Source organism: Netta rufina (genome assembly GCF_964035555.1).
Source record: "Netta rufina genome assembly, chromosome: 8".
Lineage (NCBI taxonomy): Eukaryota > Metazoa > Chordata > Aves > Anseriformes > Anatidae > Netta > Netta rufina.
In genome coordinates, this window is record NC_140131.1 from 19,450,301 (window position 1) to 19,461,546 (window position 11,246).

At 41.1% G+C, this 11,246-nt stretch overlaps 1 protein-coding gene across 1 annotated transcript; it reads left to right on the forward strand.

Annotated features, from left to right (window-relative positions):
- The first annotated feature begins 729 nt into the window (after window positions 1-729).
- On the forward strand, window positions 730-5,779 carry HEBP2 (heme binding protein 2). The gene is made up of 5 exons (XM_084290706.1): window positions 730-770; window positions 3,074-3,158; window positions 3,507-3,642; window positions 4,059-4,224; window positions 4,530-5,779. The coding sequence occupies exons 2-5, from the start codon at window positions 3,084-3,086 to the stop codon at window positions 4,702-4,704; spliced, it is 552 nt and encodes a 183-aa protein (XP_084146832.1). The 5' UTR covers window positions 730-770; window positions 3,074-3,083; the 3' UTR covers window positions 4,705-5,779.
- Window positions 5,780-11,246: the final 5,467 nt, after the last annotated feature.

The window sequence follows — 11,246 nt, forward strand, 5'->3', positions numbered from 1 at the left end:
AACATTCCACATGAAGTGTTCTCAGAAATCGAACTGCAAAATTCAATCTGCTTTCCTGTGCTGGTACCTAAATGCATCTGGAGCTGCTGCTGGTTAAATGAAGAGTCCAGCTTAACTTTGTGTGAAGCACAACAGATTTTCACAATAGCTTTGTACAATCCCTTTGTGCAGATATCCAAGGGCTAAGGGGGCTGATCAGTCTCGAACGCTGTTCAAAACAGCCAGTCATTACAGAACACTGTCTGTCTTTCATACCAGGTCAGCAGAAATCTTGTGAGGATGGTCTTAGCTGTTTGCAGCCAGATCTGTACCCACCATTTCACCCCAGGGTTAAAAAGGAAAAGCTTTCATTTTCTAACATCCCTTTGCAATCTGAGCAGGGGGCGTATGACATTACTTTTTTGTACATTTCTTTCTCCCGAGAGCACAAAACCTACCGCTGACCTCAACATAAGTAGGCACAGTGCCATGGAAGCTGGTGGAAGTTACACAAGGGTGCGAAACGGTTTGTGGAGCCAGATCATACACTGGACCCAATGTTGGCTCGTGGGCTGTAGGTGGGGCTTTCGGCATTTGTGTGGGAGCTCTCCAATGAGACCCAGAGGGGTCAGGCTACAACATCTGGTTTTCATAAGAGCATCTCCCTCCAGTAGGGCTGAGGCATGGGCGGGGTTTGATCGAACTAAAATAAACACCGACATGCAGCATCTGCTACGTGCAGCCTCAGAAGGACAGCCTAATAGTTAAGACGACAGCTTATTCACCAAAACGTAAGTATGTCCACTTTCTGCACTTTAAAAATATAATTAGCAGCTCTATGGAATATCGTATTCTGGCTGTGTTTACTCACAGTCTCTGGAGGTCCTTGCAAGGAATTCAAGTATAAATATTTGGAGGGTTCTTGGTGTTCTCCATATAATTGCCTTATGTAACTCAAATATTTCTTACACGCAGCCACGACAGTATTGGCTGCAGTTACAGAAGTTCTGTGAGCAGCAGCTAAGAAGAGGTTTAAGGAGGGGTTGGGATTGGCACACAGAAACAAGCCAGCTAATACAGCAGCACATTTAAGCAGAGGAACATTTACTTCTCTGCTTTCTAAGATACCCAGGGAGCACAAACCAAGCATGTTTTCTATCAAGGTGTAGCAATGAGAAATAAAGTGAAGTGCCAGCAAAGCGTTATCAATTTTTTTTGAAATGGTAGCGTATAAAACATATTCACACAGTAAATTTCCATATAGATTGTTCACATTTACTTCCAATAACACAGTTGGATTTGTGCCTTCTTGTTATGTTTGGATGATACATGTACGTATATACTATTGATAAAAAGTGTATTAATGTATAACAGTCCATTCCAGTCTGACTGCTGAACTTCATGCAGGTACCTTTCTTCAGGATGGGACAGGGAGGGGAACAGTGCCTGCTTTTTTTTTTTTTTTTGGAATCAGTATCCAGCTGCATTGTTCTGGTATTCACACCACTACTCCACAACAACGGGAGCTACTAGAAAACACTTTTCAACTTGTGCATGTATGTGTGCTCCTTAAAGGATTATATGTGAAATCAGTGCCAACAGGTTGGGTTGGTTTTTTTTTTTCAATAAAATTCATAGATCCCAAACAGAAAACTCGCTGTAGCCACCTCAAAACCAGGGTAAAGGAGGAGATCAGAACTGAACAGCAGTCTGCAGCAGTGTATGGTTACAGTGAATACGTACTACTGCAGCTACCAGAATATCTCAAGAGATAACAGGACCATCATGTTTAAGACAGCATACCTTGAAGACTTTAAAAAATGCTGATCACAGATTGCACACGGTCTATCCGTTGTGTTAGATACCACCATCATTCAGCAAACTGAAACACTTGTGGACTTCAGGAATCAAGTGTCAGTGATCTGAGGTGGCATGATTTCACCGTGGCTCTCAGAGCAATGCTGTATACCTGCTGCTGGAAGTGGGGGATGCTGTCAGTTATAGCACCTTGAATTCAGTGTTTACGAAAGCCCGTGAAAGAAGTGGTCACGAGTCACAGAGCAATCAACAGCTTCTTGTGTGGGCAGCTATGAACAGCTGAGGAGGCAGAGAAATTAAAATTAACCCCAAAGCTGCTTATGCTGCCCAAGAAATACACAATAAAGTCATGTTCTGAGAAGACAATGCATTATGATCGAAGTATCACGAATCTTGCTGAATTAATGGCATGCTGCCATTGCAAATTGAGGTGCATGCTAAGGGTATTGTAATAAGGATATTGTAACAGAAAGCAGAGACTTTCTCTGGATGTAGTTGTGTAGTGCTATCTGCCTGGTGTTGACAAAAATGATAAACCAAGGCTCCAAATATTTCAAGGTAAGACTTAAAGAGCTCTCAATATTTCAGTAGTGGTTCTGATTATTTTGGAACAATGAGGGGAAGTTGAGTGTTTTCATGTTTTCAGCATTCTCCTTCCATGTGAAGGCTAGATAGGAAAGCAGCAACATATTCATAAATAACAAAAATCTCACCCAGTCACCAGACTCCGGAAGGTCTTCAAGGCATCAACTACTATGAGATTTCCAATAACGTTACGTACACCATCAGTACTACAGCAGCCACCAACAGTGGTACCTTCTCATCTAGGTGCAAAGTGGTTTAACTGCTCAGGTCCATTTCACTTGCAGGATGATTTCCACCTTCTGTTTTGCAGCCAGGAAATGCCCTCACTTCACAGGGAAGGCAGCTTACACTGAATGATGAACACTCCAACAGCAGCCTAGCCATGGTTTCACGATCTTGTTTCATGATCTTGTTTCTCTGTTCCCTCACAGCTAAAAAGATTTCAGGTCTTTTTGTTGAAACCCTTAGGATAAGGGTTGGAAGCCAAGCCCTTCACAATTTCTGGGACAATTACCTTTCAGAAGGCGTCTGGTCTTTGCCTGAACTTAGTCTTTGGTGCATATGTTACTGATAGGTCGGAGACCAGAGGCTGAGGAAAGCCTCTTAAATTTAGCAGAGAAGCCCTAATGTTTTCCCATATCCCATTCATACTGCATTGAGTGGAGGCCAATGAACTGTGTCTACCTTTCAGCTCCACGACGATGATCAAATCCTTCAAGCAAACATTTCTGTCCCTGGATCTGCAGTCCCCTCGGTGGAACACAGCAGAGACAACGGTAACTCCTAAAGGCCAGGAGAACAGAGTTCTCCATTGTCAGGGTGGATTTAGGATTCCCAGTCTGAGAATGAGCATGAAGGAAGTGTTCCTACACTGTTCATGCCTAATTGCAAAGGGGGCAACAAGCACACCTACTCCTAAGCTCTGAAGAGCTCCATCTAAGGCAGAATAGCATGGTTTTGCAATGGAAGTGTCAGAATTTGACCCTGGGGGTACACCTGTAACTGCAGCTATGAGGCTGCCAGGGGTTATTTAATCACAATCCTTCCAGGCTGATTTGGAAAGAGTAGCCCTTTGTGTCATTAGTATTCATCTTGTGGTTACTGTGACTTTTGCTACCTTCCAGGCAAAGGATTATGAACTGCGCCAGTACGAAACAGCTAAGTGGGTCAGCACAGTCATCAGAGGAGAGACCCAGAAAGAAGCATTGCGCCAGGGCTTCTGGAAACTCTTCCACTACATCCAAGGGAAGAATGAGAAAGGTAGAACATGCTGGGTTTGAACTGCTAGAAGCACAAATGAGATGATGCCAAGTAGCTTACAGCAGTAGATAACCTTGGACACAGAGACTTTTCCGAGTCTAACACCCACCTGCCTACACTAGGCCACCACACCTCTGCCAAGGCCCTCAGGGATTACACCTAGAGGGATGCTGAAAACTCTGTTCCAAGGACCACATAGGATTGAAGGAGCTGCAGCCTGGACAGTGAGAAATTGCTCTACAGTTAGAAATGAAAACAGAATGTGGCAGTACATTCCTTTGCATCAATGTGCAAAAGAGCAGTAATGCTAGGAAGTTGTTTTGGCACGTGGTTTTAGGCAGCCTGCATCATCCCTTAGAGTTGCATTCAGACACTGTCTTTGCTTTTGGCTCATTACACTTTCTACCCTCCTTTAGAGATGAAGATTGATATGACTGTGCCAGTGACATGTCTGGTAAAGCGTGGCTGTGCAGACTTCAAGGTCTCTTTCTTTGTGCCATTTGAACACCAGGACTCTCCCCCCCAGCCCACAGACTCAGATGTGTTTATTGAGGAGCGGAAGGCAGCAGCCGTCTTTGTCCGGTAAGCTCACAGAGGGTTGGGGCTCACCTAGCAGGTCTACATTATTCTTACTTGCATCTGATTTTTAACTGTGCATAGTGAATACACACTATTTAGAGCCTGGAGTTTAGATGCAGCAGTCATTCACCCTGACAACTTCTGATGTGCCATTTAATAACTACAAACTGCATGAGAACTGCTCAAATACTGCATTGCTTCCCCACCCTGTCATCTCTTCAGCAATGCAAAGCAGGGAGCAGATATTTTGGCCTTCTACAAATTGTATAACCTCCCCCCCCTTTTTTTTTTTTTTAAACTTCAACCAGGTCCTTCAGTGGATTTGCCTCAACAGAGAAATATGCTGAGGAAGCTGAAGTCTTGGCCAGAATCTTAAGAAACAGAGGCCAACCATTCCACGAAGATTTCTTCTACACTGCAGGCTATGACAGTCCCTTCAAACTCTTCAACAGGCACAATGAAGTGTGGTATTTTAAGAAGTAATGCAGGGGAGGAATACTAAGAGGCTACTAACCAGTTCTGAATGAAAATAGACCTTATTAATGGCTTTTGCTTTAGTGCAGAAGAGATTTAATTTGCACATGAACACAGGAACATCTCTAATTCACTTTATCTAGGATGAAAAACTGTTCAGCCTAAGAAGATTTCAGTTCTGTTCTACAGAGATGTCATTGAAGTTTAAGTAGCTCACACAGGCTGGGTTATGAGGGAGATGAAACTTAATTCTGTTCCTCATACTGAAAATCTCTTGGTAGCACTAATTATCTGAAAACATTCCTGCACAAGCATTTGTATGTCTGATTCTACTTCTTGGTAGAACTGCCACAGTAATAGTTCAAGTGTTACAGATTAAGTTCTTCATAAAACTTTTCCCCTATTGATATTACACCTGAAGCACCACAGAAATATGGGGAAGTACATTATTTTTTTTTTTTTTTAAATAAAGAAACCTGGCACCAATTAGCTTTGGGAATAAAGCAAATCTTAACAGGCCCCAGTGCCACCTAAATCCTGTTTATATTTAACAGGATTATCAAAACCTCCCTCCTCTTCTTATAGCTTTGTCTCCTGAAGGCTGAATGCTATCTTGCCCCAGAATAATTATACTCAATCCAGGGGAAGCACGTCAGAATACAAGCTATATATTGTTGCTCCATTATAGACTGTCTCTATACTGTTTCCATAGTTGGTGTTTTTGAGCAATATTTTATCTTTTGGAATTATCTGACTAAAAAGCTCTTAAGAGAAGTTGCATCAGCCGCTATGGGTCTTGGAATGAGCTAGTATCAGCACTTCAGCAGGCTTCAGTCTCAACAAAAACAAAGCTCTCCAAGTAGTTGCAGTCCAATAAAGCACCAGATCTTCTTACTGAAATTATTGCTGAAGTTAGCATAATTAAGTCATGTATTACCAGACATACAAGTTTAGAACCAAATAGGCAAATCATGTTTAGCTCCCACCTATGAAACACTGAATGTACTTCTTTGTAGGTTTGCCTAAATCCAGACAGAGCAGACTGGAGTTGACATGAGCTCTGACACTGGCAATAGCCACACATCGTCTACAGTAAAGAACACTTGCAGGACTAGCATTACCTAGTTTGCTCCCTGCCCTAAAGTCAAACATTTGAAGCTTTTACAAAATAGCCTAGAGCTAGCTTACAGCAAGCCCTTCAAGTCAGAAAGCAGTTGACAACAACAGGCAGAGTTTACAAAATTTTATTGGCTCCAATTAGTGTATGAGGTAAATGTTACCACCGCAAAGTCTTGGCTTCCTAATGCTGTTCATGCAAGTGTAGCCCATTATTCTGGGATCTTCCACCTATTAAGTACAGCATAAGAACCATTATAAGGCACCAAACCAGCACAAGAAGCTGACTGGAACAGCTCAGACCTTAGATTTTCATCTCTGTTCAGTGAGAGAGTTCAAGCTAAGGTTTTAATCATCATTTGGTTCCAGCAAATAAGTTTTTATTCCTACAGTTACACTCACCTTTCTCATTCCTCATATTAGTTTCAAAGTTGCCTCCTGACCTAAAGAAAGAAAATGCAGTTAGCACACAGTAGCACAACTACTAGAAGTTCCTCTCAGCAGTTGCGTAGCCTCAGAAAGAATGGAACGGAAGTGGTGATATCACAGTAACTCATCTGGCAGAATCAAGTTTCATCAGTGGCTACAAAAATTCCCTACATTTAAGAAAGAATCTGTGTGATCTTACCCAGTGAGGCAGCCGACAGTAGTTCATTCCTAAGGAAGAGAGAAATTGTTTCAAAATAAGGTATCGCTATACGAAACTTCATAAAGCTATGAAATTCTATACAAATTAATTTTAACCTATAACAAGGCTGCATTTTGGCCACCAAGTGACAACTTCAACATTTAACATTCAAATAGAAAACAAAAACTTAATCTTAATTGAATTAGCAATACAGAATTACTAATATCAGAAGAACCACAAAAAAGTAGTTGGTTATACTTGCTTTATGATACTGTCCCTCCCCAGAGAGGGAGTTGGAGTAAGTTATGATACCTAAAATACAAGTCCCACGAAGGACATGTTTTTGAGATAAACTTAAATAGGCAATTTATTGTAGGTGAGAATGGGTCTAGTTGAGAAAAGTGTGTACAGTCTGGAACTTCAACTTGGTGTGTACATTGAACAAAACCACAATTGCTACCACTCAGGTGATTTTTGCCAACTACAGGATTAGATTTTTTTTTTTTTTTATGATTTCAGGAGTGCAGCAGTGTTACACTTACACTGTCAGTTCATACAACAGCCAGGTACATCAGATAAGAGTTATGATGGGAGTTGTATGCTTGCTGCTGTATTACATTAACAATATTGTATCAGCTTAAGTAGTTTCCACAATTTTTTTTTTTTTTTTTTTTTTTTTTTTACTATTTCCACTGTGTAAAGACAAAATAAGAAGCTTGAGTCATGGAGGCCACATCTTTTGCTCATACAAACTGAACTCTACATTAAGTTTGTCAGTGACTATAGTTAAGAAATTGTCAGGGTACCAAAGCTGCTGGAAAACCTCCTATAGTGAAATTCATTCTTGCTCCATGCACATCATTTTTATTCCCACAATAGCTGGGAGTGGAAGATGCACAATAAAAATATATCTAATTATGCACTAATCTTATGCACTTAACATAACAGAAATATTGCAGAAATTACTGGACCACCACGATCAATAAAATGTTCTATTTTACACTTACCTCAAAGAAGCAAAATCTTGGTTCTCACACACTCCTTCCTTCTCAGCTTCACTCTGTAACAAGTGCATTTTTATTAACACTCTACTTGGCCATGCTTGAAGAGTTAATCTGAATGTGTGTACTGTTTCAGATCAAGAGTCCTCCTCAGTCTTCTTCAGAGAGATTCCCATTGCTTAAAATTCATCATCACAAACAGTACATGCTTAGAGTAGCTTAACATCTACCTCTTCACTCATATCACATAACTCTCATCTTGCCTCAGACAAGGAATTTACCAGATTACTCTGAATATAAGATCAGTACTGTCTGCCAAAGCCCACTGCATGCATTGAACAGCAAATAGGCATACTGTTTTCAATCAGCAGAAGTCATTGATGCAAGCTCTGCGCTGCTGAGTAAAGGCACGTTCTTTCTGACCAACTAGAAAGTCAAATTGTGCAAAGCAGTCACATATTTCAATTGGTCTACACTATTTATTGCCAGGTCAGGAAAGCAGTTAGGATTTCAGTACAAAATGTTATCTTATGGCAATTGAGAAGCAAACAGCTTACCTAACATCTGTCACTGAGTATCTGGTAGTTCTTCCATTCTCAAAACTAAAATAAAAAAAAACAAAATAAAAGTTTCAGTGCAATGCTAATGTTATATTCCAACCATCAGACTTCAACGAACTTCCATTCTTGTTGCAACCATCACCACCTCTTTGCACTGTCTTTAGGGGTTCCACACACAGGTTGAAACTACTTACTGGTGCTCACAAATGCCCTCAGACTAACCTGTCATTCATCTGATGGCAGCCAGAAGCACTCATGTTACACCAACACCACCCCAGAAAAAGCCAGGTAAACTATCTCAAAGCATGCTGCTCTAGAAGAGATCCTCAATTACAGTTCCCTAAATTACAATTCATGTCAGTGGCATTTTATACCAACTGCACATCAACATTCCCCCCCTCCCCCCCCGCAAGCCTCAAAAGTTTTTCCTCCTTATCCACTGCCACACATTTCCCTCCCACTTCAAATTATTAGTACTATTGCCACTATTTTTACAGCTACTGTCAGTTACAGGGTCTTTCAGTAAAGAGCAGTCTACATTAGTAGTTTCAGGTCAGACATTTGACAACATCATTACAACCCTGTAAGACATGCCATGCCTGTCTGCACAATTACCAGATTATTTAAAAAGTTCTCAAATAATTTCAGTCTTCCGCATAAGATTCAGTCCCCAGCACCTTGGTAAGTGAGGTCTGCTGGCTGCTAATAACTTGTGAAAATCCTGAAGGAGCCTACTACGTAAACAGGCACCAAAAGATGGCACTACAATTAGAGGCCAGCACCTCACAACTTCCCCATCCCACAGCACAGCTATAAGCAGTAATACAAATTCACTGGGAACTTACTTTTGCCTTGAGCACTACCAGCTGGTACCACCTCACAGCTCCACCACAACAGCACTAGAAAAAAAAAAAAAAACACAGAATCAGGACAGCACATAAACAGACACAGGAATGAAATCCAGTCAGATGCCCGAAGTCAGATAGAGCTAATTGCAGACCTCCACAATTGAAGTCAGTGTGTTTGCATTTCATCATACAGGCAGCTTATACTGTCAGTCTGTGGACTGCTATCTGCTTTAGGAAGAAGGCAAACAGTGCAATCAGAGCAACTTCAGGAGCTCACAGATGCACTAAGTTTAGCAAAACCAGTCTGCCAAGTATGGGTCTTATCCAGCAGTTCTTCCCTTATGCATCCACCTGGTTTGGCTGAAAAGCAAGCAGCCAACACCACCCCCTTTGCCCACACCAGCCAAATACTTCACATGTATATTCTAGGCTTTCTACACTAATAAACTTGCGAAGTTGAAACAAGTACTTACATCATGACAAGAAACAATTCAGGAGTCTGCAAAGGAAAAGTCACTGTTAGTTGTGGTCCAGGAGAAAGTTTTAGCATAACAACTCCAAAGGCTGTATCAGTGTTTAGTCAAGTTTTATCCTCACTGGGATCAGAGACCTGATTCAACATCACATACAGCAAACTGCAGCGCTCCCATTCCCTTCCACAAGGGGGCCCAAACCAATCTCTCAGCTCTCAACATGAGATATCACTGCTGAGACTGCAGAAACCAGCACACCTCTGACATGGGAACACCTGACATTCAGACTGGTCTAACCAGGAAAAGCATTTTCGATACTGAACTCATAATTTCCTAAACATAAATGTAGCAGTACCACATTTATTTACAGAAGTGTTGTGTGAAATTTTAACCCTCCAAAATAATTACTTCATATTTCTATTGTGAAACATAAGGCACACTTAGGGCAGTTATATCTTTGCTTCACATTTTCCAGGAACAGAATGGATTTGCAGACTCATCTATAAACAGAAGTTCCCAGGCTGAAATGCAGCCCAGTAGCTGACCTATTACTTCACAAGAGCAGCACAGCCAAACATAGCATCCAACTAAAACATCTTCTATTACCTTCAGTTTGAGAAGTCTCGTCTTTGCCAAGATCACTGACAGGTGAAAGCTTCTCACACCCAGCACAGGCACTCTGTCTCTGTCCAGGGCATTCTGCAAAGCAACACTTACAAGACTTAGAGCACGAACACCAGATGAGCCAAGTTTTCACTAAAAACTACATAGCAAACCCTATTCATCCTACATTTCAGCATTTGTCTGTCTCCTTTCCTGATCTTCTGAAGAGCTTGACAAAATGCAACAGAGGGTAGCATTTCACTGTAAGCTTTCCATTTCAGTTCTCTGTCAACTTATCCTAAGGTACAGGAGGCTGCATCAGATAGGAGCGAAAGACTGAACAAGTGATCACCACTGATCATCTGCTGAACTATGCTGTCATCATACGCAGCCTTTTCATGGACAGAAAGCTGGTTTTCACAGACACAGGCAATATAATATTTACCTTGCATAGCTTGTAGCTGCTTCTCCCAGTACCTGCAACAAGAGAAAAATCAGATTCCCTCAGCTTTCTTGGCCAAGTCTACAATTTCCAAGCAATATACCACAACAGCAAGATACATCAGATAGGAGCGAAAGACAAAACTGTGTTCATCACAAGAATCTCTGCTGAACTATGCTATCATCACTGTATCTGCTGTGGAGTAATAGTATTGAGCAATCTCCTGTGATAGCTTGGGAAAATTGAATTCCCCAAAGAAAAAAATTAAAGAAATATTCAGGAGTATTTTGAATACTACGAAGCATCTATTATTTCTGTGCATTAGCAGAAAATAATCCCAGAACATTTCTTATCCATTTTACACACCCCACTGCCATGTGGCAGCAGCTCCATTGAGGAACCCTCAGCAGACTCCATAATGTTTCTTACCAAGTGATGTTTTTCCTGTAAGTGCATGATTCAAAACCTGAAAGAAAAAAAGCTTATGAGAAGTTTGTCTAAAGTCAAAATATCCAGGTGAATTCTAAGCTGTTGTGCCTCAGATGGAAATCATGGTGGTATGAGCTCTCATCATTGTCTTGGTCAAGAGTAGCAAACTATATTAGTCATCATTGTGGCACAAGAGGGAAAACTTAGCATAGGGAATACAGTTTGCCTACTGGTCACTAAAATAAGAAATGTACTATAGACAAACAGCAAATCCTTAAACACCATTTTATGTTAAATTTTCAGTTTTATATTTACCTTGTGAAGTAGCATCAAGTCTTCATATTGAGCAGCAGACCTAGAGGAAACAGGATAGAGGATAGTTTGAAGTGTGTGTAGAACCAGGTGCAGTATCTCTGACTGTGACACTAATAACAGAAAAAAGCCTCAGTGC

Excerpts from the sequence above, each read along its gene's own strand:
- HEBP2 (XM_084290706.1), top strand. The coding sequence starts at position 3,084 with ATGATCAAATCCTTCAAGCAAACATTTCTGTCCCTGGATCTGCAGTCC. Across the intron at positions 3,159-3,506 it reads GGAACACAGCAGAGACAACG|GCAAAGGATTATGAACTGCG; the intron begins GTAACTCCTAAA and ends GCTACCTTCCAG. Across the intron at positions 4,225-4,529 it reads GCAGCAGCCGTCTTTGTCCG|GTCCTTCAGTGGATTTGCCT; the intron begins GTAAGCTCACAG and ends AACTTCAACCAG.